The sequence below is a fragment of the Bos javanicus genome, chromosome 12 (genome assembly GCF_032452875.1).
Source record: "Bos javanicus breed banteng chromosome 12, ARS-OSU_banteng_1.0, whole genome shotgun sequence".
In the NCBI taxonomy this organism is placed as follows: Eukaryota; Metazoa; Chordata; class Mammalia; order Artiodactyla; family Bovidae; genus Bos; species Bos javanicus.
The window spans coordinates 70,911,810-70,926,918 of record NC_083879.1 but is presented as its reverse complement, the minus strand read 5'-3'; the positions used below and the strand labels follow the sequence as shown (position 1 = coordinate 70,926,918).

Sequence of the window (15,109 nt, the reverse complement as noted above, 5' to 3'; positions counted from 1 at the left end):
CTAGTTTTGTTGTTGTTGTTGTTGTGGCATGCTTTTTTTTTTTTCTTAAACTTTACAATATTGTATTGGTTTTGCCAAATATCGAAATGAATCCACCACAGGTATACATGTATTTCCCATCCTGAACCCTCTTCCCTCCTCCCTCCCCATATCATCCCTCTGGGTTGTCCCAGTGCACCAGCCCCAAGCATCCAGTATCGTGCATCGAACCTGGACTGGCAACTCATTTCATATATGATGTTATACATATTTCAATGCCATTCTCCCATATCCTCCCACCCTCTTCCTCTCCCACAGAGTCCAAAAGACTGTTCTATACATCAGTGTCTCTTTTGCTGTCTTGTATACAGGGTTATTGTTACCATCTTTCTAAATTCCATATATATGCGTTACTGTATTGGTGTATACAATTAGTATACTGTATTGGTGTTTTTCTTTCTGGCTTACTTTACTCTGTATAATAGGCTCCAGTTTCATCCACCTCATTAGAACTGATTCAAATGTATTCTTTTTAATGGCTGAGTAATATTCCATTGTGTATATGTACCACAACTTTCTTATCCATTCATCTGCTGATGGACATCTAGGTTGCTTCCATGTCCTGGCTATTATAAACAGTGCTGCGATGAACACTGGGGTACACGTGTCTCTTTCAATTCTGGTTTCCTCAGTGTGTATGCCCAGCAGTGGGATTGCTGGATCATAAGGCAGTTCTATTTCAGTTTTTTAAGGAATCTCCACATTGTTCTCCATAGTGGCTGTACTAGTTTGCATTCCCACCAACAGTGTAAGAGGGTTCCCTTTTCTCCACACCCTCTCCAGCATTTATTGCTTGCGACTGAATATGTCTCTGTTTTTTAATATGCTGTCTAGGTTTGTCATAGCTTTTCTTCCAAGGAGCAAGCGTCTTTTAATTTCATGGCTGCAGTCACCATCTGCAGTGATTTTGGAGCCCACTGTTTCCATTGTTTCCTCATCTATTTGTCATGAAGTGATGGGACTGGATACCATGATCTTAGTTTTCTGAATGTTGAGTTTTAAGCCAGGTTTTTCACTTTCCTCTTTCACTTTCATCAAGATGCTCTTTAGTTCTTCTGTTTTCTGCTATAAGGATGGTATCATCTGCGTGTCTGAGGTTATTGATATTTCTCCTGGCAATCTTAATTCCAGCTTGTGCTTCATCCAGCCCAGCGTTTAACATGATGTACTCTGCATATAAGTTAAATAAGCAGAGTGACAATATACAGCCTTGACATACTTCTTTCTCAGTTTGGAACCAGTCTGGTGTTCCTCATCCAGTTCTAACTGTTGCTTCTTGACCTGCATACAGATTTCTCAGGAGGTAATTAAGGTGGTCTGGTATTCCCATCTCTTGAAGAATTTTCCACAGTATATCTAACAAATATTGTGAGATACTTGGAATATGTTTTTAAGAGACATTTAAAATATTACACAAGTAAATTTGTTCTTTACAAGTGAAAAATCTGGGAGATTCAAAGTATGAAGAAGTAAAAATGCACCGATAATTTAATGAGCAGAGATTTAGTTTCAATGGGGAAGCCTCACCACACACAGTTAGAAGCCTCATCCCACCTCAAGCCATGCATCTCAAGGGGCAAAAGCACCAGACCATCATTCCCTCCTTCCATCCTTCCATCCTTCCATCAACCCCACTCTCACCTTGTTCCAGAAAGAATTACAGGCAGCTGCATGACAATGACTAAGTTCCTTAAGCAGACCTCAGTGCAGGCATTCTTGCCATTTCTGCTTGTTCCTCATGTCATAACCACAGAAACCAAAGGCCATGAAGTCAACAAAGCAAAAAATATCAAAACAGGAACATTTTGACTGGGACCAGGGGACCAAAATGACCAGGGATAACATCATGGAAACAGCTATCCTAAAAACAAAGCAACTATATGTGACAGCCGTCATATAGGCACCCTAAAACTTTTCTTTAAATACACCTGCTGTCTCTTAGAAGGCAGGATGATAGTTCTTAAAAAATTAGTCTGCTATCCTACTCATTTGCTAGCAAATTAACAAATTTCTTTCCTTTATTCTTTGAAACTTGTCTTCATTATTCTCATTCAGCATTGGAAACAAAGACCAAATTTTTCAGTACAAAACCACATGACCTGAGTGTTACCCATCGAGCCCCTTCCTCACACCATGCACAGTGCTTAGTGCTTCACACACCTCATCTCTGAGAAAGTGCTCTGTAAACCTTCAGACACCATTCAGACTACAGTGTGAAGGTATTGTGAACTCCTGATTTGTCCTGATGACAATTTCATTTTCCATATGCTAGAGAAAGCATGGGGGGCAAATGCACCTAACTCGAAACAACAAAGAATTAGAGAGAAAGTGTCAGTATCAGGTAGGAGTTTTATTTATAGATCAGAACACAGAAGAGACCTACATCTTTCCCTGGAAGATTTTCCTAGAATCAAAATACTCCAAATTTTTTCCCTTAAACTCTCAAATCTTCTGGATATTCTTTGACAGAACTTGTATGACAAATGTGCTAAGCACCAATCAGAATGAATGTGAAAGGTCTGCAAAATGGGTGTCCTGTGCTCTGTGAGAATCTGAACCCAGAGTCTAAATGTGTGCCAAGTCCAATCCAAAATCTCTCTCAGGTGCACGTGCATGCACACATCCTGACCCCATCCCCACTGCTTCTGCAGAGTCCCAGCAGACCTGGCTTCCACCTGCAACATGTAAAGATCCATTCATGAATCTTTGTCTCTGGAGCGTATGATTGAAAAGGACACAGAGAGCTTGTTACTGGACCCCTGCTACCAAATCGTGAGGAGTGAACTGTGGAGATAAATTTTAATTACAACTCCCCACAGTGGGCTCACCTGTTTTGCTGTTTCAGTGAGGGCAGCGGCCTTGGCCTTGCCCAGTTGTTGCACCATCTTGTAAAACAGGCCGTCTCTATTTTGCAGCAAAACATATGGCTCATCATATTCTTCCAGTCTTCCTGAATCCAAAACCTGTTAAGCAGCAGAGGAAACCTGTTAGTACACAACATTTCACAGTAACTTATTATAACTCCAACAATATTTCAGAAAGGGGCAGGACAGGGAGAATACAGAGAATCTATTTGGGTGGTAAGACTGGCTGGTATTTAAATAGTTTGATTACCCTAGGTTACTAGTAGATCAAGCTCTAACCCAATGTTTTACTATTATAATGTTATAGGAATAGAAGAAAATCAAAGTTTTAGACTATGATTACAGACACTTAGCAATCTATATCATTTATATTATGCCAAAGGCATTTGGGGTTGTTATGATTAGTTAGTATTTTTAGCTTTCAGACTCTTAAGATTTGAGGGTTGTTTATACAGACATTCAAAGCTGGGAAATTTCTTAATTCAAGAAAATCAAACTCAATTTATCTAAAAAGTACAGTTGCTGCTGCTGCTAAGTCGCTTCAGTCGTGTCCAACTCTGTGCTACCCCACAGTTGGCAGTCCACCAGGCTCCCCAGTCCATGGGATTCTCCAGGCAAGAACACTGGAGTGGGTTACCATTTCCTTCTCCATTGCGTGAAAGTGAAAAGTGAAAGTGAAGTTGCTCAGTCGCCTCTGACTCTTAGCGACACCATGGACTGCAGCCTACCCAGGCTCCCCCCATCCATGGGATTTTCTAGGCAAGAGTACTGGAGTGGCTTACTATTGCCTTCTCCGAAAAAGTACAGTGGTATCATATAATAAGACAACAGTGACTTGACAGCAAATTAACTGTCAAGTTGGTTTAAAAACACTGAGCAAAACTTGGGAAAAAAGTAAATGCTTCCAGATTATGCCACCTCTTTGGGGCTGAATCCCTTGTCAGTGAGGTTAAAGTGCTTCTGAAAGCTGGTTTTGGTTGTACTTTATTATCCTGAAAGTGAAAGCCTGACAAAAAAGAGTTGCTACATAAACAGCTTTAGTGTAATCGCTCTGCACTGAAGAAATATCTAGAAATCCAATTTTCTCTTTGAGTAAGACTAAAGAAGCAATTTTTCCAGTAGTCATGTATGCATGTGAGAGTTGGACTATAAAGAAAGCTGAGCACCAAAGAATTGATGGTTTTGAACTGTGGTGTTGGAGAAGACTCTTGAGAGTCCCTTGGATTGCAAGGAGATCCAACCAGTCCATCCTAAAGTAGTCAGTCCTGGGTGTTCATTGGAAGGACTGATGCTGAAGCTGAAACTCCAGTACTTTGGCCACCTGATGTGAAGAGCTGATTCATTTGAAAACACCCTGATGCTGAGAAAGATTGAGGGCAGGAAAAGGAGGGGACGACAGAGGATGAGATGGTTGGATGGTGTCACTGACTCAATGGACATGAGTTTGGGTAAATTCCAGGAGTTGGTGATGGACAGAGAGGCCTGGAATGCTGCAGTTCATGGGATTGCAAAGTGTCAGACACGACTGAGCGACTGAACTGAACTGAAGACTTTGTACTAGCTTTATATATAAATTGAACAAATATGCCCATAAGCATAAATATTTCCCCCACTTTCTACTGCAATTTTTATTACACTCAGGCTCAGATTATTTACTGTGTACCTCTTATATATTCACAGAAAAATAAAACAACTCTGATTTAGCTTTCAAGATTAATAAAGAGTTAAGTAACACATAGACAAAACACATTTGAGGATCACAAGAAAATTTTTCATTAATTTCTGAATTATTCAGCAAATATTTTTTACACATTTAATTGCATTCCTGTCACTATGCTAGATGTTGTGGAAGAGCCAAACACAAGTAAGTCACAGCCCTTGCCTTCAGGGAGCCTGTACTGAGAGGAGAGAGAGAAGGAAATCCTCAAATGTCTACAATGCAAGAGAAAAAAAAAATCATAAAAAGGAGTTTAGTAACAGAAAAGATGACTTCTGTCAGAGGTTCTGAATATGAGCTTCAAGGAGGAGATCAGGCAATGAACTGGGCCTCAAAGAATGAATAGACGTGAACATGCAGAAGTGGGGGTGGGTGGGTGGACAATGGTCATTCCAGACACAGGGAATAACCTAGGTCAAGAGGGCTGGAGGAGAGACTGGCATCTCCTTAAGTGCAGGGTATGCAATCTCCCTTGTTTGGTGTTGCATCTCAGGCCCCTGGCATTGTACATGACAGGTAACAGGCACTTAATACATGCTCATTGGAAGTTAAACGGAAAGGAAACTAAATTCAGGGCATGAATGAGTGACCACCCAATGGTGTAATCTGTCAAGACTATAGGATGAGATCAGGGGGTTTGGAGAATGAGTCCAGCTGGCTTGGGGAATAGCTAAGGATTGGGGATGTGGACCTGGAGGACCACATGCCCAAGATTGATGACTGTGGCCAAGAGGGAGAGTGAGAGGGGAAATGAGGGAGGGACAAAGCAGGGTTGAGGATTGAAACTCATTTACATCAAATATCGGAATAAAAGAAAGAAAAAGGACAGTCAGAGAAGAGGGAGAGTCGAAAGGAGCAAGAGCTTAGTGCAGCTCAGACTCATGTCAGGCCACAAGAGCTGAGATGGGACCCAGACTGAAAAATTCCAGGAACAGAATTTTACCAACTTAGCCTTTACATTTATGGCTTTGATCAAAGATTCTAGATATTTCAGAACAAATTGACATAAACAACTATAATTTTTTTCTTTGTGTACAGAAAAAATAGGTATAGTATTAACTTTTTATTTTAAAACCCTCTAATCTTGAAATTAAAAGTATCCTGTAATCTCCAGGTATATCTCCACTCTTCCCGTAACTCAAGTTAAACTATAAAGTAAACCACACATTCAATTCGGTGTGATAAGAATCCCTCAACTCTCGACCCCAATGAATACCAACCTCAAATTGCTTGTCACACTCTAGTAGGTTTAGGAAAAATACATTATATTATCTGAGTCAGTTATATAAGCGCAATAAAGATGTGTTTATCTGGCTTCTGTATCTGCTGACATTCCAGCTAGTTGTCCTAGACATAAAACTTAAATGGACCCAATGCAAGATAATTTAATTTGTTTTTATTGGTAGGATGCCTTCAATGACAATGGGGTGGCTGCAGGGAGAGGTGGAGGGCAAGGACAGGGTGAAAGAAAAACCTGAAAAAGGGCTTGAAACAGGTAAAGTTCACAGCATCATTCACGTACTGTGGAAGAAGTGGGAACAGTATGGAAATACAATGCTGAGAGATAAGAAATAACAAAGTGACAGGTAAAGAGTAGAAGGAAAAGGTTACTTTTCCCATTAGCATTCAAGAACACAAAATGAGTGACTAAAGATGCTCCATGCTAAACATCTCTGGGTTCTAAGAGTCACTGTTCTACAATCTTGGGTTGTCACCAGGTCCCTCACAAACTCTGCAGGAGAAGCCTGCTTCCTACTGAGATGTTCTTGTCCTGTGACCAGCTGCACTGCTTGGAGCCTAGAGCATCCCTTTGGTTGGCAATCCCCTACTCCAGTCATCTGCCTCCACAGAGCTCGCTTCTGTGCATGTTCAGCTTGGGAGAGTGAGGCTACAGGCACTGCCTCAGTGCTGACAGTCCGGTATCTATTCAGTGTCCCCACTAATGATCCCACCTGACAATGCATGGGGAAGAGGGTGGGAGGTGATTTTCTAGAAACTGCCCAAGAAGTCAAAAGCTCCATTATATCATTGGACATAAGGAATTTGAGGTATTACTGACCATTTATTCCTGATTCTTACCTGTTTAGTGTGGACCATCAAAATCACTGGTTAACTCTATCTGCTGCCTCTTGTGCATTGTGCAGGCCTTCTTTATCTATTTACTTCATCACTAATCAGCATCAATTGTATACTCTGGAGTCTTGTGATGACTAGTATCTATACAGTGGGTAAAATAAGCTCATTGACCCAGACTAGGTTAGGCTGAAAATACCTTGCTTCTTTTGGGCTTATTTGCTACCAAAGGTTTATCCTTTGAGGGATGATTTCCTTGTCATTTAATAAACCACAACCTAAAATCTATCGAAACTCAGCAAGCAACAGAGGAGAAGAACAAAGAGAGAGAGAATAGAAAGAAAAAGAGAGAAAATGAAGGGAGGAAGAAATGGAGGAGATAAAGCTAAGGAAGGAAATATTAAATTACTAAGGAAGAAAGAGCAATCAAACCTGAAAGAAAGACACTAGACAGACATCCAGAGACCAAAGTTTGGAGCTTGCTGTGTCTGCAATGCCTGGATACATTGTATAAGAGACTTGCTAGTAAAAAAAAAAAAAAAAGAGAGAGAGAGAGAGACTTGCTAGTTGTTCATTTACAGTCACTCAGTCTCCATCTGCCTCTTTCTACACTTTCACCTGTGATGCAGAGGTTGTTTCTGCAAAGGCTCTTTGGCCTGCTGGCCCTTTGTGAGGTTCTGCCAGTAGGGGGCACTAGAGGGAGGAGGAAGGTGGGAAGCAGAGCAAATGGTCTCCCTCCTTTCTGCTACTTCTGCAACATAACGCTAGCTTCTATCAGCACATGGAGAACTAGCCTCATCATGCTCACTCACAAATATGACCAGTAGCTAGACAATGACCTCCCCTTGGAGGTCGCTCAGTCATGTCCAACTCTTTGCAACCCCATGAATTACAGCACGCCGGGCCTCCCTGTCCATCACCAACTCCTGGAGTTCACTCAAACTCACGTCCATTGAGTCAGTGATGCCATCCAGCTATCTCATCCTCTGTCATCCCCTTCTCCTCCTGCCCATAATCCCTCCCAGCATCAGAGTCTTTTCCAATGAGTCAACTCTTCACATGAGGTGGCCAAAGTATTGGAGTTTCAGCTTCAGCATCAGTCCTTCCAAAGAACACCCAGGACTGATCTCCTTTAGAATGGACTGGTTGGATTTCCTTGCAGTCCAAGGGACTCTCAAGAGTCTTCTCCAATACCACAGTTCAAAAGCATCAATTCTTCGATACTCAGCTTTCTTCACAGTCCAACTCTCACATCCATACATGACCACTGGAAAAACCATAGCCTTGACTAAACGGACCTTTGTTGGCAAAGTAATGTCTCTGCTTTTTAATATGCTATCTAGGTTGGTCATAACTCTCCTTCCTAGGAGTAAGCATCTTTTAATTTCTGTACTGAACTGAACTGAACTGGAGGTCTCAGCACTGACTCATAAGACTTCTTCTCTGAGTCTTAGGTCTGGAGATCTGTCCTAGGGCAGTCATTGCTTCCTAAAATTATTACCCCAGTGATTCATTTTTCCAGCCCTCCAATTCTTATGTAACAAATTTCCTTTATTAAATCCTTTCTGTCTAAATACTTTTTCTCATTAGGCCTTTTGTCCTCAACGACTCCCCTCTGACAGCACATATTGTGAATGTCCCAACAACTGGGAAATTCTGCAAGTTCACCTAACAACTGCCTGGCAGTCTAATGAAATGCTGCTTTTATTAAGGGAATACAAAAATGCTGAAAGAACTGTGACACAGTAAAAATGACTTTGTTGCACCACTCTGAAATCTGAAGTCTCATTGTGAGTTTGGAATATTTTCATGGTTGGATACCTTAAAAAAACAGCAATTCAAATAAACTTTTAAATGGAAATAGGAAATTACTGTTTCCTATTCCTAAACAATACTGGAATGTATTGTTTAATAGCACATTCTGAAACTACACTTAAGTACTTGAGTTATTGTCAAGGATGAGAGGAAAAAATAAGAATTAATTAATTAGAAGTTTTAATCAAGTTTTACAAGGAAGAATAAATTTAAAAATTGAAGGTAAATGGAAACAATGGAAATCCCACAGGTGAGGGCCTTACCATTATCCTGTCACTGTCAATAATGGTGCTCAATCTGTGTGCGATGGTTAGCACAGTACACTGTGCAAATTTCTCACGGATCTTTTTTTGTATTAACTCATCAGTGCTGGAATCAAAGAATTGCATTTAGTTAAGTAAAGACAGGAAAAGCAGACTTAAGACTTGAAAATATCACATGATATTTTTATGCTTTTAAAAATCAATACTTAAGACATAATCCTGCTCTTGAAACACTAAGTATAAAAAGTCTTTATTGTTGTTGTTTAGTTGCTAAGTTGTGTCTGACTCTTTTGCAACCTCATGGACTATAGCCCACCAGGCTCTTCTGTCCATGGGATTTCCCAGGCAAGAATACTGGAGTGGGTTGCCATTTCCTGGTCCAGGAAATCTTCCCAATCCAGGGGAAAGTCTACTTGGAAATGTACTATTTTTCATAAAACAATAAAAAGTTGTCTTCCTGCCAAATTGCTTGAAACTATCAGGAGCTGGATTAACAAATCTAGCTCTCTCAGGATGCCTCATAACGTTATTACCACATTTTGGTTTCTTCCTCTGTTTTCTGGAATTAATGTTACCAGGAGATGTCTTTGGGGCAAATAGAGCACATAAAAACATTTCTCAACATCACTAAATATTTCCCATTTACCATATTTAAAATTCAGATTCCATGTTTCATGAATCTTAGCTCCATACCTTGGATCCACATGTGCTGTGGCTTCATCAATAATCAATATCTGATTCTTCCTGAGAATAGCCCTGGCAAGGCACACCAGTTGTTTTTGCCCAACACTTAAGTTCGATCCAGATTCTACTAATTCAGTATCCATTTTATCAGGAAGTTCTTTGATGATTTCTTTAAGTTGTACCTGTGCATATAGAAAGAAGAATGACATTTTCTTAAACAAACAACTACTGAAGTAGACAAGCCTCTTAGACATTAGAGCTTTGACATCTTCAGGACTTCTTATGTATCTTACATGTACAGCCAGGTGATGGGGAGAACTCTTTCCAAAGAGTGTTCACTGAGGAAGATGGTGGAGTCAACTCACGACAAAAAGGTCTCAGTGTCCCCCACACCGACTTAACGATTAGTTAAGAAAGTCTCTCAAAAAACTAAGCTATTTCTCTCAGTACAATTTGAACAGAAAAGTTAAAAGGACCCTATGGATGAGTCAAATTTCCCAAAAATAGATTTTGCAAAGGAGTTACTACACTTGAGCTCCCCTGGTAGTTCAGATGGTAAAGTGTCTGCCTGCAATGTGGGAGACCTGGGTTCGATCCCTGTGTTGCAAAGATCTCCTGGAGAAGGAAATGGCAACCCACTCCAGTATTCTTGCCTGGAGAATCCCACGGACAGAGGAGCATGGTAGGCTACAGTCCATGGGGTCGCAAAGAGTCGGACATGACTGAGTGACTTCACTTTCTACTACACTAAAGTAAATTAAAAAAAAAATATATATATATATATATATATATATATTGATTGTAGGAAGTATGGTTCTCTAAATATATAATCTTCTCAGCACTTCACCATTTTGGAAGGTCCAAATGTCTAAAAAAAATAAATTCAAATAATGGCAAATTGTACCTCATAGATCAGTAAAACTAGAGCTATTTTGGTGATGATTCTTTCTCATGTTTAATCCCATAATTGTGAACAAGTGCATTTTCTTCAATGTTATAATTTTGAAAAGTTTTTTTCTTGAACAGTAATTTATTTACTATATTATTTTAGTTTCAGGTATACAGCAAAGTGAATCAGTATATATATATATATATATATATATATATATATATATATATTTCCTTCAGATTATTTTCCACTGTAACTTACTATCAGTCAGTTCAGTTTAGTCACTGAGTCCTGTCTGACTCTTTGCCACCCCATGGACCATAGTGCACCAGGCTTCCATCGGTGTCCATCACCAACTCTCCGAGCCTGCTCAAACTCATGTCCATCAAGTCGGTGATGCCATCCAACCACCTCATCCTCTGTCCTCTCCTTCTCCTCCTGCCTTCAATTTTTCCCAGCATCAGGGTCATTTCAAATAAGTCAGCTCTTCACATCAGGTGGCCAAAGTATTGGAGTTTCAGCTTCAAGATCAGTCCTTCCAATGAACACCCAGGACTGATTTCCTTTAGGATGGACTGGTTGGATCTCCTTGCAGTCCAAGGGACTCTCAAGAGTCTTCTCCAACACCAAAGTACAAAAACATCAATTCTTTGGGGCTCAGCTTTCTTAATGGTCCAACTCTCACATCCACACATGACTGCTGGAAAAACCATAGCTTTGACTAGACAGATCTTTGTCGGCAAAGTAATGTCTCTGCTTTTTAATATGCCATCTAGGTTGGTCATAGCTTTTCTTCCAAGGAGCAAGTGTATTTTAATTTCATGGCTGCAGTCACCATCTGCAGTGATTTTGTAGCCCAAAAAATAAAGTCTCTCACTGTTTTCATTGTTTCCACATCTATTTGTCATGAAGTGATGGGACCAGATGCCATGATCTTTGTTTTTTGAATGTTGAGTTGTAAGCCAGCTTTTTAACTCTCCTTTTTCACTTTCATCAAGAAGTGCTTTAGTTCTTCTCTTTCTTCCATAAGGGTGATTTCATCTGCATATCTGAGATTATTGATATTTCTCCTGGAAATCTTGATTCCAACTTGTGCTTTATCCAGCCCAGCATCTCACATGATGTACTCTGCATGTAAGTAAATTAGCAGGGTGACAATATACAGTCTCGACATACTCCTTTCCCAATTTGGAACCAGTCCATTTTTCCATGTCTGGGTCTAACTGTTCCTTCTTGACCTGAATACAGATTTGTCAGGAGGCAGGTCAGATGGTCTGGTAGTCCCATCTCTTTAAGAATTTTCCACAGTTTGTTGTGATCCACACAATCAAAGACTCTGGCATAGTCAATAAAGCAGAGGTAGACATTTTTCTGGAACTCTCTTGCTTTTTCAATGATCCAACAGACGTTGGCAATTTGATCTGTGGTTCCTCTGCCTTTTTAAATCCAGCTTGAACACCTGGAAGTTCACAGTTCACTTATTGTTGAAGCCTGGCTTGGAGAATTTTGAGCATTACTTTGCTAGCGTGTAAGATGAGTGCAACTGTGAAGTCGTTTGGACATTCTTTGGCATTGCCTTTCTTTGGGATTTGAGTGAAAAACTGACCTTTTCCAGTCCTGTGGCCACTACTAAGTTTTCTGAATTTGTTGGCATATTGAGTGCAGCCCTTTAACAGCATCATCTTTTAGGATTTGAAATAGCTCAACTGGAATTCCATCACCTCCACCACCTTTGTTCATAGTGATGCATCCTAAGGCCCATTTGACTTCACACTCCAGGATGTCTGGCTCTAGGTGAGGGATCACACCATCATGGTTATCTGGGTCATGAAGATCTTCTTTGTATAGTTCTTCTGTGTATTCTTGCCACCTTTCCTTAATATCTTCTACTTCTGTTAGGTCCATACCATTTCTGTCCTTTATTGTGCCCATCTTTGATGAAATGTTCCCTTTGTATCTTCAATTTTCTTGAAGCTATCTCTAGTCTTTCCAATTCTATTGTTTTACTTTTTTCTTTTCATTTTTCACTTAAGTGAAAGTGAAAGTGATGTCGCTCAGTCGTGTCCGACTCTGCCACCCATGGACTGTAGCCCACCAAGCTCCTCCGTCCATGGGATTCTCCAGGCAAGAATACTGGAGTGGGTTGCCATTTCCTTCTCCATTTTTCACTTAGAAGACTTCCTTATCTCTCCTTGTTATTCTTTGGAACACTTCATTCAGATGAGTGTACATTTCCTTTTCTCCTTTGCCTTTCACTTTTTCTCAGCTATTTGTAAGGCCTCCTCAGGCAACAGTTTTGCCTTTTTGCATTTCTTCTTATTGGGGATGGTTTTGAACACCGCCTCCTGTACAATGTCATGAACCTCCATCCATAGTTCTTCAGGCACTAGTCTATCAGATCTATTCCCTTACTGTAAGGTACTCTAGTTGCCTGTGCTATACAGTAAATCCTTGTTGCTACTCTATTTTATGTATAGTAGTTTGTATCTGTGAATTTCGTACTCTTGATTGATCCCTCTCTTTCCCCTTTGGTAACCATAAGTTTATTTTCCATGACTGTAACTCTGTTTCTTTTTATACATACATTAATTTGCTTTATTTTTTAGAATCCACATATAAGTGATATAATATAATATTTGTCTTTCTCTGACTTCACTTAGGATGATTTTCTAGGTTTATCCATGTTGCTGCAAATAGCAATATTTCGTTGCTTTTTATGTCTGTATAACACAATATACATACATATACACATATAATATATATATATATAGATAGATAGATAGATAGATATTTATGTGTGTATGTTGCCACATCTTCTTAAAGATGTTGTCTTGTCTGTTGACAGAAACTTGAGTTCCTTCTATATCTTGGCTATTGCAAATAGTACAGCAATGAACCCTGGGGTGCATGTTATTTCCAAGTTAGTATTTCCATTTTCCCCAGATATATACCCAGGAGTATAATTGCTGGATCATGTGGTAGCTCTATTTTTAGTTTTTTTAGGAACCTCCATACTGTTTTCCACACACCAATTTACATTCCCAACATAAGTGTCTTGGGGATTTCCCAAGTGGCTCAATGGTTAAAAAAAAAAAAAAAAAAAAATCCAGCTGCCAATGCAGGAGATGAAAGAAATGTGGGTTTGATCTCTGGGTCAGGAAGATCCCCTGGAGAAGGAAATGACAACCCACTCCAGTATTCCTGCCTGGAAAATCCTGTGGACAGAAGAGTCTGGCAGGCTACAGTTCATAGGGTTGCAAAGAGTAAAACATGACTGAGCATACACACACACAGCAGTGTGTTGGAGTTCCTTTTTTCCCACATCTTCTCTAGCATTTATTATTTATAAACTTTTTGATGATAGCCATTCTGACTGGTATGAGTTTGTACCTCATTGTGGTTTTGATTTGCATTTCTCTAATAATTAATAATGCTGAGCATCTTTTCATGTGTCTATTGGCCATCTGTATGTCTCCTTTGAAGAATTTCATAAATGTTTTTCAGTGAAAACTCAGGAAAACAAGACCACAACACAAGAAGTTATTTACCCCAGACTATGGATATAGGTGGTATTTGTATTAATCTATCCTCATAAAATCAAAGTTGCAAGATTAAAAAATCAACTTTTTAACTGCCAAAGATAATCTGAAACTATATTGAGTTGCAGGGGTCAATGAATATTTGTTTTGGAGAAATATTATAGATTAAGAACAAAATTCAGACTGTGCTTGAAATTAAAGAACAGAGAGTAAATACACTTCAAATTAAAGGATTAAAGATTGATTAGTGATGGCCAATTAGCATACACAGAATTACAAAGGCAAATTACAAAACACCAGGGTGAGTGGGCAATGTTTTCATGGTATCCTAAATGCTGTAGTACTTCCATGAATGTTATCCTGAATTGCTTTCCTTATGAAAGTCTAATCTGTAGAAATGGGGATTCTGAGTATGGATTAAACATGGTATTAGTATTTAGTGATAGCATGAAAGATATGCAAAATCTGAAGGATAAGATATGGATTATGAGGCAAGTGGCTGAAAAGAAAATTATAAAATGAAAGTCAGCTTAATCACCCCCACCTCCACCACCTCATTACAAGGAAGAGGACTTACTGAATATTCTATGAAACATATTCCATAAATCTAAACTCAAGTGATAGGACTGATAAGAGTGTAACACTGCAAGACTTTCTCACTTTCCTTCTTAGTTGACTTTGGTAATCCTTGTAAATGCAAATTTGTCTTTCTTAAGACTGACATCATGACTGTGAGGAAATAACCTCAAACCTACTGGTGATTCAGGTGATATCTCATCATTAATCTGGTTTTTTACTTTCCTTCAAGTTGTCTACATATGCCTGACAAGGAATAAGCTGTTGTGAGGTGAAAATGCTTTCCAGAACACATGGTTTTCTGAGACTCTAATTTCATTTATGGATCAGAGATGGTTGACAATGCTATAAATATGAAGACCTTTTGTAGTGTAATCATATAATCAAGTTATAATTATTTGAATGGAAAAAAGACAAAAGAGACAGTAAACAATAACTAGGAGTTACAACTAGAGAATCTGAAAACATATCAAATAGTGTAATGCAGTGAAGTGAAGTGAAAGTCGCTCAGTCGTATCCAACTCTTTGAGATCCCATGGACAACAGTCCATAGAATTCTCCAGGCCAGAATACTGGAGTGGGTAAACTTTCCATTCTCCAGGGGATCATCCCAATTCAAGGATCGAAACCAGATCTCCTGCATTGCAGGT

General features: G+C 39.5%; 1 protein-coding gene across 1 annotated transcript in view; it reads right to left on the bottom strand.

The window, feature by feature from the left end:
- Positions 1-2,767: 2,767 nt before the first annotated feature.
- Positions 2,768-15,109, bottom strand: part of LOC133258054 (ATP-binding cassette sub-family C member 4-like) — a 292,909-nt gene continuing 280,567 nt past the window's right edge. Inside the window, 3 exon segments of the mRNA XM_061434393.1 lie at positions 2,768-3,002; positions 8,772-8,877; positions 9,465-9,637. Of these exon segments, the coding sequence (XP_061290377.1) occupies positions 2,802-3,002; positions 8,772-8,877; positions 9,465-9,637 (480 nt within the window). The 3' untranslated portion in view covers positions 2,768-2,801.